This window comes from Sminthopsis crassicaudata, chromosome 1, assembly GCF_048593235.1.
Source record: "Sminthopsis crassicaudata isolate SCR6 chromosome 1, ASM4859323v1, whole genome shotgun sequence".
In the NCBI taxonomy this organism is placed as follows: domain Eukaryota; kingdom Metazoa; phylum Chordata; class Mammalia; order Dasyuromorphia; family Dasyuridae; genus Sminthopsis; species Sminthopsis crassicaudata.
This window is the reverse complement of record NC_133617.1, coordinates 238,690,507-238,714,555: the sequence shown is the minus strand read 5'-3', so window position 1 is coordinate 238,714,555 and position 24,049 is coordinate 238,690,507. Positions and strand designations below refer to the sequence as shown.

General features: G+C 32.3%; 1 protein-coding gene across 3 annotated transcripts in view; it reads left to right on the top strand.

Moving 5' to 3' along the window:
- SS18 (SS18 subunit of BAF chromatin remodeling complex) overlaps positions 1–22,557 on the top strand; it is a 98,948-nt gene extending 76,391 nt beyond the window's left edge. Inside the window, exons 6-11 of one of the 3 annotated variants that reach the window (XM_074276914.1) lie at positions 4,701–4,868; positions 5,538–5,642; positions 8,343–8,435; positions 9,232–9,354; positions 14,621–14,754; positions 22,311–22,551. In XM_074276914.1, the coding sequence (XP_074133015.1) occupies positions 4,701–4,868; positions 5,538–5,642; positions 8,343–8,435; positions 9,232–9,354; positions 14,621–14,754; positions 22,311–22,337 (650 nt within the window). In that variant the 3' untranslated portion in view covers positions 22,338–22,551. Of the gene's footprint in view, positions 1–4,700; positions 4,869–5,537; positions 5,643–8,342; positions 8,436–9,231; positions 9,355–14,620; positions 14,755–22,310 lie in introns of all 3 variants that reach the window. The other 2 variants (XM_074276923.1, XM_074276933.1) reach the window with 2 other exon arrangements.
- The last annotated feature ends 1,492 nt before the right edge of the window (positions 22,558–24,049 follow it).

Below are 24,049 nucleotides of genomic sequence, written 5' to 3'. Positions count from 1 at the left end.
TATAAGTAACCTGGGTAGATAGAAAGTAGTGCTAGCAATTTACATTCACTTCCCAGTGTTTCTTCTCTGGGTGTAGCTACCTCTGTCCATCATTGATCAACTGGAAGTGAGTTGGATCTTCTTTATGTTGAAGATTTCCACTTCCATCAGAATACATCCTCATACAGTATTGTTGTTGAAGTATACAGTGATCTTCTGGTTCTGCTCATTTCACTCAGCATCAGTTGACCTAAGTCTCTCCAGGCCTCTCTGTATTCCTCCTGCTGGTCATTTCTTACCGAGCAATAATATTCCATAACCTTCATATACCACAATTTACCCAACCATTCTCCAACTGATGGACATCCATTCATCCTCCAGTTTCTAGCTACAACAAAAAGAGCTGCCACAAACATTTTGGCACATATATGTCTCTTTCCGCTCTTTAGTATTTCTTTGGGATATAATCCCAGTAGTACTTTTGCCTTTTCAAGGAAATGTATAATTACTTAATATTGTGGCCTACTGAAGTCCAACGATCAGTATCTAGTACTTTGGGTTTTTATATGAGCTATCATTTAAAAGTTTTTGTTTGTTTTTGTTTCTCAACCTTTTTTGGGGGTGGGGAGGGTAATTGGACTTAAGTGACTTAAGTAGAGTCAAATAGCTAGGAAGTGTCAAGTGTCTTAAGTTGAATTTGAGTTCTGATTCTTCCTGACTCTGGACTAATGTTCTTTGTACTTTGCTACCTACCTGCCCCATTTAAAAAAAACAAAACAAAACAACAAAAACCTGATGAAATGTACAGTTTTTTGTTTTTTATACCACACTGTTCATTAGTCTCTCTCCCATAGTATACTCTCTTATAAAAACCATTGGATGATACCTTTTATGTTTCTCTCCCCCTTTTTTTGTGTGTGCATGTCAGTTTTTGATGGATGAGAAGTGATATCTCTTAAAGTTGTTTTAATTTGCATGCCTCTTATTAATGATTTTTGGAACTTTTTTCATACAGTTGTTAATAGTTTACATTTTTTTTTCATTCAGAAATTTATTCAGAATTCGTGAATGAAGGGTATTTTTGCGTGTGTGAGGCAGTTGGGGTTAAGTGTCTTGCTCAAGGTAACACAGCTAATAAGTGTCTGAAGTTAGATTTGAACTCTCAGGCTTGTGCTTTCCCTATCTACTGTGCTACCTAGTCATGATTTTCATGATTTTCTTCCTTTGCTTTAATTCTTTGCCAATTTTTTTTTCTTCTTGTTGAACTTTTCTAATTCACATTTGTCTTTGAAAATTTTTTTTTTTTTTTTTTTTTTTTTTGTAGCTGTTTTGACTTTGTGAACTTTTCTGTCACTATAGTAGCTTTTTGTGGTCAGATTTTCATTTATTTATTTATTTATTTTGTAGTGGTTTGTTCGTTTTTTTTTTCCCCCATCCTATTTCTTGATTTGGAACTTTGTGTTAACGTATCCATCATGGAATTGGAAGGACACTATCTCAAACTTTTCTGTACTGCTGTTTTTAGTTAGTTCTTGGGGTTGGAAGTTTTCAGTCCTTCCAAGGTAGTATGATCAGGGGGAGAAGTGTGGTCACTACTTTTCCTGGTCCGTATGCTGATCCTTACTCAGAAAGGGCCTCTTAGTTAACCCTTGGGATTGTAATTGATATTGGTCCTCAGCATCCTTGGTTCCTTGCTATATTTCCCCTAAGGGCTTCCATTTTCTTTTGACTGAAAGTGCCTCTACCTGCTCTTGAACTCTTGACCCAGAATTGGTTATGGAAGATGGAGTTATCTTATAGTTAAGTATGACCCAGAAGTGGCAATATTCTTGCTAAACATAGTCTAATCCAGTGACCAGCATTATCAAAGAGGTCTCTTGGAGTCTCTTCCTGACCAGTTGCTCTAGGTCCTTTTACTGTCTCTGGCCTATCTAATCTTCTCACTGGTATTTCATATTTCATCCATTTAGATTCTGGGCCAGTCATTATCCTTATTTAACAAGTTTTTCTTCCTGAACTCCTAAGTTGTCTCATCCTGAAACATTGTCTCATTCTGATCTTTTGTTGTATCTGCCTTCCAGAATTCAATTTGAGATATTATTTTAAAGTTGTTTGGAGGGCACAGCTGAGAACTTTCTCTATCCTATCATTTTGACTTTTTTCTTAGAAGTCAGCCAGCAACAGTTGTGAGCCTTCGAAAAGGCTTCATGTAACAGGTAGTGCTCAAGCTACTCTTTAATGGAAAAGAGAGAGTCTTATGTACCAGTGGTGAGGAAGGGAGTGCCTTCTAGGTGTGATAGCTGCTAGCTCAAATCCTGCTTCATTCCATTACTAACTGCATGGGTAAGTCACTTAATTTATCTCTATAAACCCCTAATTAATAGTTGGTTATATAAGGTTAATAACATCTACTTCACAGAGTTGTTGCCAGTCATTAGATATTTATTAAATGGTTATTGTGTTAGGGATTATGCTAAGTACTGGAGATATGAACAAAAGCAAAAACTTGGCCCCTGCTTTCTAGGAGCTCATGTTGCAATAGAGGAGACGGCATGCAAATAGATATGTGTATATATAAGTTATATATAGTGCAAATGCAAGGAAATCTTTGAGAGAAGAATTAGATGGACGTTAAAAAAAACATTTTACATAAAGCGCGGGTTAAACAGAGACTTAAATCAGAGAATCTGAGGTTTGGCAGTGAAGAATGGTGCCACTCTAAACTTGGAGTATAGTCGGTGGAAAAAGGGACAAAGGAGATAGGAGTTGAGTCATCCATGTGGAAGATACAGGAAGAAAGTCAATTTTCTGGACCATACAGAGGCCAGGAAGGAAGATTGCTTTATAATGAGGAAAGAAGGATTTGTTAGGACTACATCATGAAGGGTCATTCTGAAACCAAACAGTAATTTCTGTTTGATCCCAGAGATAATAAGGAGCCACAGGAGTATTGATAATGTCTTAAGGAAAGGTGGTGTGGCATAGAAAGATCTTCTGGTATTTCAGTCATTTTTCAGTTGTGGCTGACTCTTCACCCCATTTGAGGTTTAATTGGCAATGATACTATAGTGCTTTGCCATTTTTTTCCCCTGGCTCATTTTACAGATAAGGAAACTGAGGCAAATAGGGTTAAATGACTGACTTCCTTTCCAAGTTCATATAGTTGGTAAATGTCTGAGGCCAGATTTGAACTCAGAAAGATGAACCTTTGTGACTCCAGGCATGGCACTCTATATACTATGTCACCTAGCTTTCCCTAGGAAAGACCTTTAATTGAAGAAAATCACTTTGGATGTTATCTGTATGATGGATTTGAGTAAGGGAAGATGAAATTAGAAGACTATTAAGAAATAATCTCATCATTGGTATTGAAAATATAAATTAAAAAGGAGACTGCATTGGTAGAGAAAAGGGAACATTCTGGAAACCATTTTTTCAACTCAGATTCAAGATAGGGTTGCTTAAAATTGTCTCCAGTGAATGGAAAAAGCTTTAAGAAGTCCTAATGTAGAGAGGTTGGCTTTGGGAAGAACAAAGGACTATTTCATTAGAGACTGCAATAAAGGAGGGATAGTAGAGTATAATAGTAAGAGATGAAGAGAAGGTAGATAAGGGAGCTTGCAACAATATGTCTCAAGATGGGGAGGTTAAGTATGAATGGAGATCTGCATGTGGAGTAAGTGGATGCCTTGGGAAGCTTGGAAAAGCTGCTGTGCTGCATAAGATAGAGAACTAAGGAGAACTGAAGAGTTGCTCTGCTGCAGTGAGAGTTCAGTTGAGATTACATTAAGTTTGAGGTGGATCCATTTAGTATAGTTTTGTGGCTTGTGACATCTTCTAGTTCCTCTCCAAAGCTTTTAGTAGAGGAACCCAAGTTGTATGAATAAACCAAACATGGAATTTGACAAAGAGTTACGACATTGTCAAGTTCTAAAAGGTAAGGATTGTGGCGGTGCTTGTGAAAATGAAAAAAAGAAGTGATAAAGCATAGGAAGACATAACATGACAAAATGATAGGACTGAATTGGAGAAATAATTTCAGAGTTTTTAAACAAAAAGTGGGAACACTTGTGGGTGATTGCAAGATCCAAAGTCCAGTCAACTGTTTCTGAATGTGATTGTGATAGAGGGTAATGATCGGTCAATTTTTGCAAATATTTCGTCTAATGGAAAAAATTCTTTTTATTATTAGTAACATGAACTGAAATTTAAAAATACCAAGAATGGAAATGATGTAACTCCCTCCCCCTTTTCTAACTCTTCTGTTTAATTATAAAACTTTGAGAAATTGACTTTTGTATTTTATGTATAATGAGGATGATGGTTGTCTTGACAGAAGGATTGTTTGGATAAAATAAATAACATAGTATAATAAAAATGTATGAAACTAATGTTATTTGTATACATTGGGTTCTTTAAAACACTGAGTAAACAAAGAAGTCAAGAAACAGGGGCCAATTTTGGATAATCATCTTTTTTTTTGTATTCTATGGTGCTCAGATCTTTCTTTTGAGTCTTTAACTGAATTATTAGTAATGTATATGATTTTGACTTCATATTTTGAAGATTTAAATTTAAGTGCAAAGGAGAAAGATTGGAGTTAAGATTGTTATTGAGAACAATTGCCAAACTTTTGAGATTTTTGTGATTAAAAACTGATATCTTTATTTCTATTTTGTAAGATTAAAGTTTTATATATAATTGGTATATATATTTCTCAGGTCCAATGATGCACCAGCAGCCTCCTTCACAGCAGTATAATATGCCACAGGGAGGTGGTCAGCATTATCAAGGACAGCAGCCTCCAATGGGAATGATGGGTCAAGTTAATCAAGGAAATCATATGATGGGTCAAAGACAGATTCCTCCTTATAGGCCACCTCAGCAAGGTAATATAGAAGTTTTCTTGATTATTTTAAATAGTGATAATTATAACTGCAAGGGTTTAAATTGTTTTCATTTCTAATTAACTTTTCAACTTAAAACATTATGAAGCAAAATTGGGCTTTTTCTTTTTTCCAACTTTTTTCTTCCCTAAAATATAATAAAAGAATCATTAAGTGAATTTGAACCTTGTGGTATACATTTCTTTGTTTCTTTTTTCTTATTTAAACAAAGAAGGAAGATCATAAAAGTTTTATCACAAAAACATTAGTGCATAATAAAGAATTCTAAAAACATTTAATTCTAATGATCCTCAAACAATAGAAAAAAGTAAAACAATTATGTGTTCCATCATCTCTTTTTTTTTTTTTTTTTGTTGTTGTTGTTGTCTTTTAGCTTTTCTTTTTCTTGCCACAAGATTCTGAACTGTTGATATCATACATGTTTTCTTTGGATTAACTTTAGTGTGTAAAGAGACAAGTAGGAAAGCTACAAAATATGTTGTATATGTGTGTGTGTAGCTGTAAAATAACAGAATAATTAGAATGTCTGAAATGCCAAAGAATGGGTTGGGGAGTCTACATTTGAGAAATCTCTAAGATCAGATTAGAAAGAAAGCCTTTGATAAAAGAGAAAACAAATTATTTACATCTTGACTGGTTGTGGTTTTTCAGGCCCACCACAGCAGTACTCAGGCCAGGAAGACTATTATGGGGACCAATACAGTCATGGTGGACAAGGTCCTCCAGAAGGCATGAACCAGCAATATTACCCTGATGGTAATCTCTCCTAATGTTAACTTTCCCATTTTCTATAACTGCCCAATATTAATATAGAGAGCTATTAAAAACCACTTAATTGGGGTGAAAAAGTTAGCATTCTGTTTTAGTGACAGGTAGCTTTTTAAAATAAAAAAGTCAGAAATGTTTATAATAATTTGAGACATCAAGAATAATTTATTACAATTAACTTACATTAGGTTTTGTATAATATGTACTTACATATTTGTGCCATTGAGCTTCATGTTTTATCATTAGAATCTCAACCAATAAAAAGGGATCCTTTAGTACATTCTCAACCAAATTGTTAATTTCAACCAAAGTAATTTTGTTACATGGATTTGTTGTCTTCCATTGTATGTATACATCGAGAATACAGTTTTATAATAAGCTGTTTACAAGTTGTATTATTTTTGCAAGTTTTGCATACTGATCAGGGACTGTGATGTATTATAAGATATTTTAGTTGCCATTTGACAAATTCTTCAGTTTTAGTGTACTGAATTCATAGAAATTCATGGCACAATTACTTTTGGATTTTGAAGAAGAGGTGGGAGACAATTTAGTTTTAAAAAGAAGAAGGTAGGTTGTGAAACAATTGTTAAATCAGGTGTGTCCCACTTTAAGAGAACCCATTGGGTTTCACAGTCCAAATGTTTATAATAGATAAATTCAGAAATAATTATTCATATCAAAAAGAATCTTCACTTTATAATAGGATTTAATAGGGGATTCTTTTGAAAAGTAAGCTCCTTTAAGTTAGATTTAAGTTGAATTATACTTAATAGATTTATGAGGAAAGAAATTTAAAACTAAAATATTTGGGAGCTTTTAAGTATTGAAGGCAAAGCATTGTTGAAATAATATAAGTAAATGGAAACATTTGTTTCAGTGTATAAAAATTTAATGGACATATAGCCTATTGCATAAAGTGAGGTGCACCAGAAATTAATATTGTTCTAGTGATATAGTAAGTATTTTGGCACTAATTATATAAGTAAAGTGAAGTGCACAGTTGGAAAAGTTATCAAATGAATTATATAATGTAATAATAGATTTAGTAAATATTTATTCTTACTAGTGTTAGTAATTATCCTTAGGGATAATGACTTATTTGATGATTTGTCAGAAAAATCCCATTTTTCTATTATGATATGCTTTTCACTTCAAATAGCTAATTAATTTTTATTTTTATGTTTGAATATATTTATAGCCTTTAAATTTAATGGAAAAGTTTTATTATATAGCTTATTATAACTCTTTCAAGAAATAAAAAATCCACTTTATTAAATGTGTGTGTTAGGGTGACTATTTGATTATAGTTAAGCCACAATGATAGTTTTAATCATATTTTTAAAATAAATGAAATGATTGAATTGGGTACTACAAAAAGCTTTTGCATAGATCAATTTTATTATTTTTGTAGTATATTAATATAAATTCAGTATTCTTCCATAGCACACTTCTTAAATCTGAAAATTTGCTCTATATGTGACCTGTCTGCTTAGGTGAGATATAAAAGTTAATTGTACAAATTATCAAACCTTAAAAATTACCAGAGATAACTTATTTTAATATTAACTTATTTTAATATTCTTCATTAGATAATTTATTTTAGTGTTCTTCATTAAGTATTGTTGGTTAAAAGTATATATTTGCATAGTTGCATTTTTATATGTGTCTGACATTGGACCATTTCCTTTTAAGTTCAAGAATTATGTTAAGCAGCATTGGGTATACTCTATTATATTTCTGAATATTTATGCAAATAATAGCATAGAATATTTCTAAGGTAGTGTTTCTTAGAACTTTGGAACACAGAGAACAGAGCAGTGAATATAATACTTATAATACCTTATGTTATTCAGTTATATTTCCAAAATTTTAGCACTTTAGCTATATAGCTAAATATATAAATATAGCTTTGCTATATTTGTGCATTCCTTGTTAAGCACATTTGTGGAGTTAGGAATATTTTTTGGTACAAGCTTCCTGTAATCTTACAGGTGAAGTAGATTGTTTCTTAGAATTACATACAGGTAGGGTGTGCTTTGAGTTAAGGTAGAGGTAACTTTTAATCTCCGTAAAAGCTACAATAATTTGATAAAGATTTTATGTGAAAAATACTTTGAGAAATAATTGAAAGGCTTTTAGAAAAAGCATATATTTTCAGTTCCTAATGCTTTAAACAGGAAAATATAATGTAAAAATTTTGTCTCAGTTTCTTTCAGGGGAAAAAAAAACCTTATGAAGCTCTGTTATATTTTGTATTGTCTTTAGCATATGCTGTGGAATTGGAGATCAGCAGAACAGGTGTTTGACAAAATATGATAATTGCTTTCTTTGTTCATTCTAATTTAATTCAGGTTATTTACATGTGAAAGACCTAAATGCTTTCATTCTCTTTTTTTAATGGAAAATAAAGTTTTTTTCTCCCAATGAGGATTATCAGAGGGTTAAGATTGTCCCTTTCTGTGATGTTTCTAAAACTATTGCCTTTTATTTTAAAAAATTCTGCACGTTGACTCAATATGAAATTCAGTCATATTGGTAAATACTTGGCTAATGCAATTGAAAAAAATTTTTTTATGTATTTCCAGTTAAATTTTTTTTCATTTTATCTGAAAGTTTAAAATATTTTTAGAGTTTTCACTCATTGGCCATTAACGTTTCTTCCTGTCTCTTGTCGAATTGATGTAGGTCATAATGATTACGGTTATCAGCAACCGTCGTATCCTGAACAAGGCTACGATAGGCCTTATGAGGATTCCTCACAACATTACTACGAAGGAGGTATCTATATACCTTCACACACATATGCACATATATATATATCTCCTCCCCCAGGAATGATATTTCTTGCACAAGGCAACTTATAGACAAACAAAAACTCTGGTAGAGGATTAGTTACTCGCTATCTTGAAAGTCATGAAGACTCCACAGCAATGGAAATAATTTTCTTGCAAACACCTAAAATGTGTAACCATAATTTGCCCATTTTCTAACAACAGTAAAATGACTAAAAGATCTTTAGAATTTTTTTTTTTTTAATTTTTTATTTTTTATTTTTTTTGTACTCAGTGGAAACTTTCTATTTAAACATAAATCCATCAGTTCGGTTGTTTTTTTTTTTTTCCCCCGTGTGTGTTTACATTATATATATATATATATATATATATACACATTTGCATACATAATTTCATATATAAATATAGTGCCTTTAGGAACAGCTTGCTGATCTTGTGTAGCTAGTATGTGCTCTTGTAGCTGTCTTTAATTTTGTCTTTTTTATTTTATTTAGCATAGTCATGATCTTATGACTGTGATGTTCCAGTAAATGTAAATGCTCGTATGGCAGAGACGCTGAAAATGCTGCAGTTCAACCTTGCAAAATTGGCTTTAACTGCAGTTTGTTTGGCCGAATCCTTCTGTTTGGTTTGAGTTTTCTTTGTTTTGTTAACTTTTAAAAATCAAGATTGCATTTCATTTTTGTTCTTGTGTTGTTGGCTGTGCATCTTAGAAGGAAAAATAAATTAATTAAGCAAATCTCTCAATGGCTCTTTTTTTCCCTCTTCCAATCATACTGCAGGAAATTCACAGTATGGTCAGCAGCAAGATGCATATCAAGGACCACCTCCACAACAAGGTTATCCACCACAACAGCAGCAGTATCCAGGTCAGCAGCCTTATCCAGGACAGCAACAGGGTTATGGTATGTATCTAAATTATTGTAAATTTGGGATTGGGGTGGTGATGGTCAGACAAGGTAGGAAAGAGTATATTATTGAAGAACATATAGATTTCCCCCTTTTGTTTGCAGCCTGTAAATTCTGGTAAATTTGTTAGAATTCAACTTTGTTAGAAAGAAAAAGAAAAAAAAACTTGAAACATCGACAGCCATTTTACTCATAATAATAATAATGTTAAATGAAGCAAATAGTTAATAATTTCCTTTTTTGTGTGTCATGAATCAACCTTTGATAAAAATATTTAAGTAAGTTATTTTAAAGTTTGTCTTTATGAAGATTATCTACTGTTTAAAGCATGGGTGATAGAAAAACAAGTGAGATAATCCCTGTCCTCAAGAATCTTACATGCTTTTTTTAAATGGAGCATCTTTTTTAAGTAATTTTTTTTTGATGTCTTTTGCTTCTGTATCATTTGAATTTCCTCTTGTATCTTTCTCTTCCATTCTTCAGAAAGCTTTCTCACATGACCAATATATTTTAAAAATCCAAAGGAGAAAAAACTTAGCACAACTGAGTTATACATTGAAAACATCTGAAAATATACACATTTCAAATTTATAAATGGACCTCCTAATGGAGGAAAACAGATTATAAGAGGTGATTAGAAAAAGGTAAAGATTGGAATATTTATGACACCATTGTTTGGAGGTAGCTGGGAAGTTGGAGTTGGAGTCACAGTTAAGTAAGATAAACTTTCCCAGAGACTGAGTCTAAAGTTCTGGCAGATGAACCAGAAGGGGAAGAGCTATAAATTGTAAGAGATGGTATAGTTACCAAAAGAAAGCATTAAGATCCCTCAAAACTACAATAACCAGAATAATTCCTTTGCTTTTCACTAGGAGAAAATTTTAAGTCTTCCAGCACTTTAATTTTTTGGCATTACCATTCACTATTTTCATTCCTCCAGCCCAAGGAAGAGGCATTCCTACTTTTTTATAGGACTAATGAATCCCTCTTCATTTGTCGCTTATCACATCACTATCTCCTTTAAGACCTTACTTATTCCAAAAATTATATCTTCCCTCCCCAAGCTTTTAAAAAACTTTTCTTTTTCAACCAGCTTCCCATTTCTTCCTTCATGTTTAGTACCAGATTTCTGCACAAAGTGTTTCCATCTGATTACTTTATCACTGCATAATTTTTCCTTAGTCATTTGAAATCTTGCTTCTCTCTCCCTGTTCTTTTGACACACATGACAAATTAATTGCCAAGCTAAGCTAGTAGAGGACAATTGGCTCCATTCTGTTCTCCGTTCTCTTTAAGCTTATTCCTCTTTTGGCTTTGATTCAATTCATCAAGCATTCATAAAGCACTTTTGTGCCAGGTACTGAAGACACAAAAACAAAAAGGTACCCATATCTCTCTAGCTCTGCTTACTCTTGTCTTGGGCTGGTCCGTTACTTTCCTTCAGTAGTGGAACACTCTCTCTCCACTACTCTTGACTGCTAACCACCATAACTTCTTTTTAAGTCTGTGCTAAAATCTTATTTTCTACAGGAAACCTTTCTCATTTCTATTTTTTCCCCCCCTTTTTCTGAGGCTGGGGTTAAATGACTTGCCCAGGGTCACACAACTAGGAAGTGTTAAGTGTCTGAGACCAGATTTGAACTCGGGTTCTCCGGAATTCAAGGCTGGTGCTCTATCCATTGCGCCACCTAGCTGCCTCCATAGTAGGTTCTTAATAAATATTTGTTGAATTGAATTAGTGCTGATTCTATCATGGAACTACAGGGGAAAAGTAATCTGTTTTAAAGGACAAGTCTTTCAGATATTTGAAGATAGTTAACCATATGCTTTGTAAGTTTTATTTCAGTCTTCTAAAGAACTCATAGATGTATCTTGGTAATCTGTTATACCAGTTTGTTGTCCAAGATAGCAGCTTGTATTCAACAGTGAACAAGATATATATATATATATATTTTAATGAAAAGGGAAGAGGATTGGGGAAATAGAACCAGGAGTATAGAAATAGTTTTCCTTTAGTATTCTGGCTTTAAATCACATATTTGCTTCCTCAGGAAGAAGAAAAAAGTTTTAGGGTATCTATTACAGAATTTGTAGTAAAGTATAGGTATATTTTCTTATTCTTACCTCTTGGTCATGATATTAGGCATGAATTTCAAATTTTCTCATTTCAAACTCTCACCTATGAATAGTATAAATCATTGAGTACTGAATAGGGAATGGCATGCGTTTCACCATTCTCAGGGTATTTTCAGAGTATTACAGTAGCAATCCTGTGTACTATAACGTTAAGGTCCTAGAGACTCTGTAGCTCATCTCACTTTGACATGATGGTTTGCCTCCCTACATCATAATTAGCTTTGTTTGTTTCAGAAACATTAAAGAAATTATTTTTTGTTTGGATTCTGTGTTTTCATTGGGGTAAGGAACATTTGGTAAAGAAGTTAACTACTTCTACCAATATAGAATTGCAGCTTAATAGTCCTAAAGAGTTGTTAGGGATAATTAAAAAAATATTCCTTTCCCTTCTCATGCTAAAGTCTTAGAAATTTTTCATGCTGTATCATGTTTTGCCCACATGTACTTACTCATGTCTTTCCAGCAGAACCTTTTAGCTCATTACTTCCACCTCCACTTGAGTAGTTTTGAGGAAACTTTATATTTCATTATTATTTAGTTTTTGTTTTCTAGATTTAATAATAGAGTTTATATATAGCTTTTAGGTTTGCAAAGCACTTTTCATCTGTTGCCTCCTTTGGTCTTAGCAAAAAATCCTGTGAAGTAGGTGCTGTAATATTGTTCTCATTTTACAGATGACAAAACCAAGTCGTAGAGAAGTTAACCTTTTATATATGCAGATACATACATACATATATTAAATTTTTTTTGTTTAAATGCTATCAAATGAAAATAGTGCAATAACAGATAACAAAAAACAAATAAAATAAAACTTCAGTAATTGAAAGCCTAACATTTAAAGAAAGAAGCACATTCATTGATTTATAAAAATAATTAATGATCATGAGGGGTGGATGATATGGTAAAATAGAATTAAATAAAGTTTTTAGCAAGTAGCTAAATGTCACTATCTAAACATCAAGAAAATCTGAGGAAAAGTTTGTTTTGTCTTTCCTTCCAGGCCTTAAAAGCCAAGTATTTCTATAGTGGAAAAAATTAGAGTTTTAATAATAATTAGATTAATGGAATTTATTTAAGGTTAGGATTACATGAGAAAATTATTTTCTCCCTATTTTAATCCTAAAATGTTGATTTATTGTTGCCTGTTAATATTTCTCTCTGAGATCTGTTTTCTAAGGCAGATTTTGAATAGCTAGCTTTCTTATGTTTGTTGTAGGAAACATTCAAGTGTCAAAGCTTTCCAGCTTAAGCTCTATAAAGAATTCTTTATGGTAGATAGCAGTTTTTGTAGAGCTAACATTTCCATCTGGAAAACTAGATTTAGACTTAGGCAGAAAAAAGCACATCAATCCATTACAATCTCTTTCATGCCAAATTATTTTTTTCCATGGTCAAATAAGGCATTTAAAATAGTGATACCCAACAATGCTATGAAGGTACATCTGGTTCTAAAATATACAGCTTGAGACAGTATTTATTTATTTGTTAGAATGTTATATTGCAACATATTCTGCAGAGCAAAAGTGATCATTTAGCTCTTTTAGTTAATAATGTTTGTAGTTATGCCTCTAAAATCATAAATGTGTAAATTTGTAAATTTATATGTTGAGATATTTCCAGCTTTGTAAACTAAACTATTTGTTACAATATATGGCTATCATTATGGTTCTATTTCTGCTATCCATTTTCTTAAGGCTGTTATAAATGTTTGGGATATAAGATACTAGTTGCTTAGGTAGTTGAAATTGTATGAGGATATTACTGTTTTTGATATTAAGCTATTTCCTGTTACATAGAACTGAAGGGATATGTTGAAGTCTTGTTAAAAAATAACAAAACTAGAGAAAGAAACAATCTTAAAAACTATATGCTTGGTTGAATATAATTTCATCAATGAAATGTCAAAAGCTAAATTCTTTTGTTTGCAAAGTGTTCCTTCTTTTTTTAAAATTTAAAAAAATTTTTTAAAATTTTTTTATTTATTTTTATAATTATAATATTTTCTTTGACAGCACATATGCATAGGTAAATTTTTTTTATGTGCAGAACCGAATTTTGTTGTTGTTGTTGCAAAGGAAGGATTGTATTCGGAAGGCAAAAATAATCTGGGAAGAGAAACAAAACAAAACAAAACAATGCTCACAGTTTACACTCATTTCCCAGTGTTCCTTTTCTGGATGTAGCTGATTCTGTCCATCATTGATCAGTTGGAATTGGATTAGCTCTTCTCTATGTTGAAGATATCCACTTCCATCAGAATACATCCTCATACAGTATCATTGTTGAAATGTATAATGATCCCCTAGTTCTGCTCGTTTCACTCAACATCAGTTGATGTAAGTCTCTCCAAGCCTCTCTGTATTCCTCTGTTGGTCATTTCTTACAGAACAATAATATTCCATAACATTCATATACCATAATTTATCCAACCATTCTCCATTTGATGGGACATCCATTCATTTTCCAGTTTCTAGCCCCTATGAAAAGGGCTGCCACAAACATTTTGGCACGTACAGGTCCCTTTCCCAAAGTGTTCCTTCTTTAAAAAGCTTTATGGTGATCCTGTGCAAATCATTTTGCATCTGTTTTACTTTTGTTTTCTCATCTATAAAGTGAGGTAATAATTAACTGTGCTTAGTACAGTGTTTGGTTTAAAATAAGCATTCTATTAATGCTATTGTTGTCATCATCATCATCATCACTGATTCAAAATTGGTAAGCTTTATTTAAAAATCTAAATGTAGCCCCCCTTTTATAGTGTAACTTAAGAAGTAAAATGCCAAAGAATTGTAAATAATTTAGAAACATAGATGTGTCCTGTACAGCGTTGTCTGTCTAAGCGATGCCAAATGATGGCTATATTTGTGCTCTTCGGTCATCTGTTCTAACCTCTTAATTTTATAGATGAAGTAGGCAAGAGCAAATAGGTAACTTGTCAGAGATCACATGGGAAATGAGTAATAACCAGGATTCTGACCCAAGCCTTTAAGCTCAAATCTAATGTTCTTTTTGCTCTGCTATGCCATCTCTTTATTACTAAATGAACCATTTAGTTCTAAGGGACTTTTATTGTTGATGTATACTTTATGTTTTGGGATATGAATCCTTATTTAAACAATATTGCAGGTCCATCACAGAGTGGTCCAGGACCACAATATCCCAACTATCCACAAGGACAAGGTCAGCAATATGGGGGGTACAGACCTACACAGCCTGGACCACCACAACCACCCCAACAGAGGCCTTATGGATATGACCAGGTAAAGTACCTGTGATTATATTTCAGCTCTTTGTTTTGTTTCCCTTTTCATTAATACTGGCTTTTAGTTTAGAAGGCTCCATTTTCCCTTCAATATTCTTATTAATGTGTTGCTAAGAAAAATCTATTCCATAAAAGTTTCACTGTAACATATCTATTCTCTTTAGTCACCATAACCTGTCAGTCCTTTCTGATATCTATTGCATCCCTTTGCCTAAATTTCCAGTATTAGTTTAGATGGTTGTTACCTTGCATCAGTGTCTCTTAAAAAGCTTCCTAAGTAGTCACACAAACTCCTCCAGTGATTCCCATTTTAAGTATATTTAGCACATTGCCACAAAATGAATGTACCTAAAACACTATTTTCTTTATCTTACTGGAGTAATGTGCAATGGCTTTCCATTTGTCTATAACCAGAATTCCCTGCTTTTTTGGGGGTGGGGTGGGGTGGGAAATGTCATTTGTTGGGAGGGGGGAGGTATTGACAGGAAATAACATCATTTATAAATTGTCACTTTGCTGGCATAGCCCATTTCCCTCCTTTAAACTTATTTTAGTGGACCATCTGCCTATTGGAAATGCTTCTAAGTCATGAAAATGAGGTCATATTTGTAGCTTACTAGTTCAGTTTACCTGTTGATATTAATAATTTCTATCAATCATTTGGAAAGCTGTAGGCTACACAATAATAGCTAAATTGCTCACTGTGATGTGTAAGCTTCCCATGATCATCTGGTTTTATTTTAACTCTACTTCTCTTGTCCATTTCTTTCCCATAATGGTTTACTATAAATCCCATGTAATAATAACACTGTAATAATAAACATTATATAGCTCTTGAAGGTTTAAAAAGCACTTTTTATATGTAATCTCATTTTATGTACAGTAATTCAGTTCTTATTTCTAGTACCTATCACTCCCTTGAACTCTTCACACCCTATGTCTTATCCTTTGCTCTTTCTGTGTAGAATAATACTACCTTATCTTCTGATTTCTTTGAAGTACTTGTTTTTCAAGTCTTAACTCATATTTTACATGTTCCCTTCCAAATAATTAGATTATATAAATTTTGTCCTTTTTTGAACTTGAATAATAGCTGTAAACTGTTTAACATTATCTCATTGTTTTATGTTTAAATCTTATTTTCCCAGCAAGATCGTATACCCTTTATAACATCTTTCCCTCCATGGTCCATAGTCCTTATTTTAATTTAAAACATAATTAGTACATAGTTCATATTCATTTTAATGCTTGTAATTATAATTTTATAATTCATTTTAATACTTATATTATAGTTAGTATATTTTATGCAGAATTAAAATACAGAATTTGTAAGGTTCAGTCACTAATATTTTTCATTCCTTCTTTCACCTATGAACACTAATAGAGATAAGGAGATAGATAGTAAATAATTGAAATAGGCAGAAAGAATAGTATTTTAACTGTTAGTTAACTGTTTTTCCCCAAACCTAACAAAGGTTTTTGAGTAGACAATTTGATGTTTGAATTTTAACTATTTTCTTAAAAGTAAAATGAACTCCAGCTATGCAAGAGGAAAAGTAGCAAGAAACTAGGTAATCTACAGATTGAATCATTAGCTTCTTTATTTAGTGGAGAGTACATTGGATTTTGATTGGACTTGAATTCAAAGCTCTGCACTTCCTATCTATTTGATTTTTTTTTTTTTTTAAATCAGTCACCCTCTTTTGTCTCAGTTTACTTACCTATAAATGAGAACTTGATGATTTCTGTTGGCTCTTCTAGCTCAAAAATTCACACTTCTATGAAAACTATTAATCTTGAATAAAATATTTGTAACAGTTGGATTTGGAGAATATTCTCTTCTAAGGAATAGATTGCTATCATCCAGACTTCATCATGAGAATTCTTTTTTTTTTTTTTTTTTTTTTGGGGGGGGGTAGTTTACTATTAATCTTTTTCATTAGGGCTACCAAGTATTGTGACCTCTTTTTCTCTAGTTAACAGTTACATAGTATAGAACAAATACTTGGCAAAAACCATCTAATATAAAAACTGCTAAATCTTGTCTTATCCTGACTTTGGCTCCAATATACTTGAGTTGTTTCTTTCTGGATGCTTGTAATGTTTTCTCTTTGACCTGGGTGTTCCCAGAGTTTGGCTATAAATATTCCTAAGAGTTTTCTTCTTGCTATCTCTTTCAGGAGGTGATTGGGATTCTTTTAATTTCTGTTTTACCCTTTGGTTCTAGAATATTCAGGACAACCTTACCCATAATTTTTTGAAAGATGATGTCTAGGTTCTTTTCTTAATTATGGCCTTCAAGTAGACAATACTTTTTAATAATTTAAAAATTATCTTTCTTGGATCTATTTTCCAATTGTTTTTCCAATTAAATATTTCATGTTATATTTTTTCATTCATTTGATTTGATTTTATTGTTTCTTGATTTCTCATAAAATCATTTTAGCTTCATTTGCTCAACTCTAATTTTTAAGGAATTATTTTCCTCAGTGAGTTTTGTACCTTTTAAAAAATTTGGCCAGTTTTACTTTTTAAGGCATTCTTTTCCTATTAGCATTTTGTACTTTCTTTTGCATCATTCTTATTTTTCTTCTACCTTTCTTACTTGATTTTCACAATCCCTTCTGAGCCCTACCATGGCCTGAGGCCACTTATTTTTCTTGAAGGCTTTGGATATAGGAGCTTTGTTATCATCTTCTGAGTTGTGCACTTTGATCTTGTCATCCTGGTAACTTTCTGTGATCAGAATCTTTTTGTTTGCTCATTTTCCCAACCTTTCCCAGCTGAAGCCTCTACAACCAGTTTATCTGCTTCTTCATTCATCTCTGTTATTTTTTACATTTTTTAATTGCAACTCTGTAGCACTATAATGCCTCAGACTTTCCAAATTCAATCTCTTTTAACCTCAGAACTTTTTTTTTTTAAGTTCTACATGTAAGTATAACTAACCCCAGTATTAATTAGTTTTGGGGAAAAAAGAACTTTAAATGAAAGTGTTTTCATAAGTACTGTAGAAGCTAACTTCAGAATATGAATTTTTACATTAGTCTTTACAGAGTCCTGAGATTGTCATAGGATTAGGAGAGATTTAAATGAATGGTTCTTGGATGGGGAATTGAACCAGATGCACTAGAGAGAGAGAGATCTTCAGCTCCTAAGATTTTGTAATTTTAAGTCAGGCAGAATGGAGTATATGGGTGATGTTAATAGGATGACCAAAAAAAAAATTTTTTTTTTTTTTTTTTTTTTTTGCCTCATCCTATAAAAGGAGAAAAATTCTTTTACTTTCAAGGAAACTTAACTTTTTTAGATTTTTTTTTGATATATGTTTAGGTTCTGGCTAGTGATGGCTACTGTTGTTTGTCCTTCATTCTATTTGACATCTGGGAGGTAATGCTGTAATATGTAAGTGAAGGAGAGCTCTTCAGGGTCACCTGACTTACTTTCCCCATCAGAGCCATGTGGATCCAATAGCCAGATATAAATCAGAATGATTGGAGATGGGGAGATATTGGCTTTTTTAAACTAAGTTCTTCTACAAATCTCAGTTTGATTGAAGTCACACCCATTCAGTGCTAAGGTGCAATTGAAGAAAAGAATAGCTTCTCACCTAGTCAAAACAACAACAAAACAACACCCAAAATTAATAAAATAAATCTTAGAAGGGAAGGTCCTCTCAGCCAGTCTGGGCCCAAAGAATGACTAATTGGAAATTGGCCTGGGACCTATTTTTGGCCAATCTTAAAAAAATCTGAATGGTTTTGGTTTAAGGCATGGTTCTTAATTAAGAAAGCTTTCTAACCAGTAAACTCCAAGATATTTGAGAGGATTCAGAGAACCAAATGAAAAATTAAGTTTTTAAGATAGATGTATTTAATAAATGCTCATTGACTCACAGAGTAAGAGCTTAATAAATTATTAATACTATTTGTTGATGTCACTTCTTCACTTCTTAATCACTTTGCTTGCAATCCCTTACAGTCTGATGACCAATCCTCACCCATTTGATTAATTAGTGCTGGTCTCTCCAAGGCTTTTTGACTGATATGTACTTAGATGAATTCAGTTTAATTCAAATGCATTACTTAAAATGCCCATTTTGTATGAGACACTGAACTAAAGAGATGCAAAGACAAAAATACCAAATATGTGCCCTTGGCTTCAGGGAGCTTACATTTTCCTGGGAGAGGTACAGTGGTTATTAGGTCAATAAATAAAAGATAATTTGAGGAGGTAAAAACTAACAACTAATATTTAGAAAGGTTTTCTAAGGAGGTAGCACCTTCATATAGCTATTGTTCCCACCCTCAGAGTATGTCTTATTCAGAAATTGAGAAGCTATAATAATCCAAGCACTAATGTAGGAGTTGAAAAGTGGAAAAAGTTCTGAGCTCTAATACAATTTGTAGAAAGGAGAAGCTAATTGATTATAATTAGAATCTGAGGTTTCTGGTGCCAATATTCTTTTGTTTTTTTTTTTTTTCATGCTTACAATAAACATTTATTAACTACCTAGACACTTTGCTAAAAGCTGGACACTGGAACAACCAGTGTGTTTTTGTACTTGTGATAAATAAATAACTTGTGGTTAAAAGTTAAAATATCCTTAAGGTAATTTTTTGATGTGGATGGAGGAGGTAAGTTTTTCCTTAGTGTTGGAAAAGCCAACTAACCAGAATGTAAGCTTATGAATGACAGGAGCTGTTTTCATTTTTCTCTTTGCAATACTAGTATTTAGCACAGTTTCTGGCACAAATAGGCCCTTTATAGACACTTATTGATTTGAATTGAACTTGATACCTCTTTATACACTAGATAGCTGCTGATGAAGACAATACTTTTATTAGTGTAATCTTTAGCAACCTGAGTGAAAAATAAAGATTCTGTGTGAACACCTAAACTTTCCTGATTTCTTGGAATTGGCTAAAGAAATTGATAGTAAGAATTAGCTAAAGAAAATGATACTAGGAATACTCAAATCTATCTTCAGACATAGACCCATATCTAGTTTGCCTCAGTTTTCTCAGGTGTAAAATGAGCTAGAGAAGGAAATGGTAAACCACTCCAGTATCTTTACCAAGAAAACCCCAAATGAGGTCATGAAGAGTTAGAGAAGACTTAAGTGACTCAATCAGTGGTATCAGAACCAAAGAAATAGAGGCCCACTAACCCATATGGATCCTAAAACTTTGGGCCACATATCTACTTAGAAAATCACATATTATCTACATTTCTTTTTGAATAATGGATCAGTATTTTATTCTGAATTACTCAAGAGTGTTGGAGGCCTCATATATCTTGAGTTTAACACCTCTAAGTTTTTTGAATAGAGGAGGAATACAATCAGAATAGTGGGTTTAGAAGATTATTCAAATAGTGGTATACATTGGTTTTGGGAAGTCTAGTTCCTTGGCTTTTAAAATGAGAAGAGATGAAGACCAAAACTGTAATGCTTACAATGAAAGTGGAAAGGAACGAATAAATATTGTAGATGTAGAATTGACAAGATTTGGCAACTGTTTTACTCTTGGGTAAAAAAAAAAAAAAAGGAAAGGTTCAAATATTGACAATAAGAATTTAAATTTGGATGACTTAAAGATGTTGATTCAGCAAGTTTGTGTTAGTGATTTATGGGAAGGCCCACTTCTTTCATCTCATCTTCTTTCTTTCTCTTCTACTTTCAATAAATTAATAAGTCCATAAACACTTGTTAAGCACCTGCTATGTGCCAAGCGCTGTGCTAAGTGCTTTTCCTTGGTCACAGGAATTTTCTTTCCTTTCTTCTTTAACCTCCCTCTTGCTTTATTCCCATAGTCACCATCTGCAGTCCTTCTACTCACTCTTCCTTCTTTCCTCTACCCTTGTGTCTCACTTCTTTAGTGAGAGGAAAGACTTCACCTTCTGAGTCACAGTGCACAAATACCAGTGTTCATGAATTACACTCCCTGTTATCTTTGTGTTTTTTACTCTTTGTTGCATTTACCATGAAAACATGGTGGCTTGTATGCATTTGCTGTTGGGCCTCTGTTTCCTCTTATGTTCTTCCTTTAGCTTGCCTGCTTTTTCCTGAGACCAGTGCTGTTCTTAATTTTTTCCAAACCTTTCTTATTAACCTACTTAGCTTAGAATTTTTACTTTGGGCCCAGTGGTCCCATTGTGCCTTGCACTGGTTGTTGTGTTTTCTTTTAGTTCTCCATTATTCTTCATTCTCCTAACTTTTATGACTTAAAACTTTCCTACCTTCTGGGATAACTCTCCATGCTGATTATTAAGACTCTTTTATCATCTAACTCATTATCTTCTTGATCATCCTGTCAGGAATTAGTATGCAGAATAACTTTTAAAAGAATTATTATTTATAGTTATTGTTTACTAGTTACTTAAAAAATTTTTTTTTCAGTCAACCTGTGGATTTATGTTTTCTAATATATCTGTGTTCCAATTCTATTTTCATTAGGGGCATACAAAATGCCACCTGCATTATGGATTAATGGTAGAGAAATAGTCTGGTAACTGAATTGTAATTTATAATGTTTCTGGGAAGAAATTATTACAAATAGCAAGCACCCAAATTAAAAACAAATTTTTGGAATACAACTTTGTCAGAAGTTGAGGATTGCACATAATAATATTATTTAGTTGAATAATTATTAAGAAGAATGTTCATAATATGATAGATAAGTATTAGATGAAAACAGTTAAAAGTTGTATTTCAATATTAAACATTTTTAAATGACTTAGATTAACTGAGAAGAATTAAAAAGTTCTAAAATTTAATGTTTCCTTTCTTGGAGGAGTTCTATTATTTTCTTGCTTTTTAGCTTGTACTCTGAATTAGGGCATATGTTGTGAAAGAGTTTAAAAATGTTTGCATTGAAAGAATGGTATCTTTTTTGGTTAATTTTGAAGTACCTTTTTTTTCGTTGTTTTAAAATATTTTCATAGACTTTTTATTGTATAAACTCATTCAATGCTGACATGCTATGGATAAGCTTATTACTTATGCATTTCTAATGATTTAATAGAGAAGATAATAATTTTAGCTTTTGGTCCTGAATATGTGAGAAATTTTTGAGTAAAACAAAAGAAGATTTAAAACTTAAATTTTCATAAATATGTTTTAATGTGATATTTAGTTAAATTATGTTTGCTTACCATATGGTTTCCATTTTATTTTTTAAAACATAAGATAAAAGGCAATCACTACTGTATTTTCTTTATTTTTTTAGAAATTGGAAATCTTTTAGTATTATTGTGAGATATAGTTCTTGTACATCGTAATGCAAGTTAAAAATATAGCTTCACAATTACTGTTTGGTTTAGTTGACTATTTCTTTGATGTTTACCAAAATAATTTGCAATTAAATGGCCTTTAAAAAAATTCCAAGGTTATTTTCCTTTAGGTATTTAAAAAAAAATCTTGATTTTTTTTTTTAATGTATAATTTTTCATTTTTAATAAGATATTTTTTTTTAATGAGTTGTCACTTTGTTTCAGCAGAGAAAATGGTCTCAAACCTATTAACTTAATCATATTTAACATTTTATTTTTTAGGGTCAATATGGAAATTACCAGCAGTGAAAAAAAGTACTTACATTCCAGTAGCCAGTATCTATTAGCAGCCATATTGTCACCTCAGCACTGTGGACACCTCCCTGTGAAGAAAATATTTCATTCCGTCTAGTTTTTGGAAAAATCTTGTGGATAAATGACTGTTTTTCAGTAAACAGTCTTTATGGGCTAGTTGTTTAAAAAAAAAAAAAAAAAGGCTATAGTATCAAAAAAAAAAAAAAACCCACAACCTTCTGATTTCACATCTCTACTCTAGATGGCAACATTGGACAGAAAATACAACAGCCAATTTCCAATGATTTTAGAACTGTGTTTCAAATGGCCTGTTACAGACTGAAAGGTGTGAACAGCTTTGTATGTTTATGAAGGTTAAGGGAATTTAATACTTTTCCACAGATTCTTTTGTAAGGGGAAGAGGGAAATGCACACTTTTTACAGCAGCAATATTTTGTATATTATGTTTATTTCATATGCAAGGCAGTACACTATGCTGTGGGCAAGATCAGAAACCCTCTGTTAATATGGATCCGAGCATGGTAAATGCTTGATTGGGTTGGTCTCAAAATGGTGTAACATAAAGATAAAGGTGAGGGAGAAGACAAAGCACGCCATATGTCCACTATTCAGATCTTGTGTAGGAAATTTGAATCCCTGTTATCTGTTAGATAATCAAGGGTAATGTGATGCTGTTTTGAGTAAAAAGAATACATTTTTTAAAAACCGCCTTGTTTTGTGGAGAGAAATTTTTTTGTAAAGATCATTTATAATACAGTTTAAAATGTGAGGCAATAACAGAACTACTTTGGGTTGGATCTGAGAAATCTTTGGTAATAGCTTCGCATAAATGAAATAGTAATCTCTTCTTAAGAGCAATAACAAAACAAACAAATAGACCAAAAGTATTAATTTTACTTGCTTTGAAGTAAGTAGGGGATACAATAAATGATATCAAGGAGAGTTTGATTCAGTCTTTTTTTTTTTTTTTTTAACCATTAGATGAATAATTGGTTTATAATTTAGCATAGGAGACTTTACCCTTATCTAATTTTCTTAATTGGGAATGATATCTTTAGAAAGGGGACATTTTTGTGTTTATCCTATTTTCCTGTTAAGATGAGACCAAGAAATATGTAGGAAAATATTTAATGGTGAAATATATATGCGTTTATATCAGGTTTTGTTGTGAAATGGATTAAAGCCTACAGATGTTGCATGGGAGATAGCAGCAGCACCTTGTTCAATAGTATGGTACTTATTTGTTATTTGAGAACTACATAATCCCTAATAATTCTGCCTAAATTCAAGGTTAATATTGAAGTGTGTAAGACTCCATGCTTTCAACAACAATTGTGCATTTATAATTTGAAAACATAATTAGCCTAAAGGTAAAACATCATTTTTATCAGTTGCCTCTGCCTTGGAAGAGGATGTTCTTTTATTCCTGAATTTGACTTTTCCACTTCTAAGAACTAAGTGTATGTGATACCATAGCATTTGAATGAGATAAAACATACAGTGTACTCAAATGGAGGAATTTAAATTAATTTGTTTTAAAAGAAAAAATTTGTTTCTTTTATTAAGTTGGTCAGTAGGAAATGCACATCAAGGTTTGAACAGATAAAGCATGAACAGCATTATTGTGAGTGAAGTTCTTGTAGGTTCTGTGCCAATTTTCCACCACTGTGTACTTCATTGCTATTTAAAACTGTATCAACTCTAAC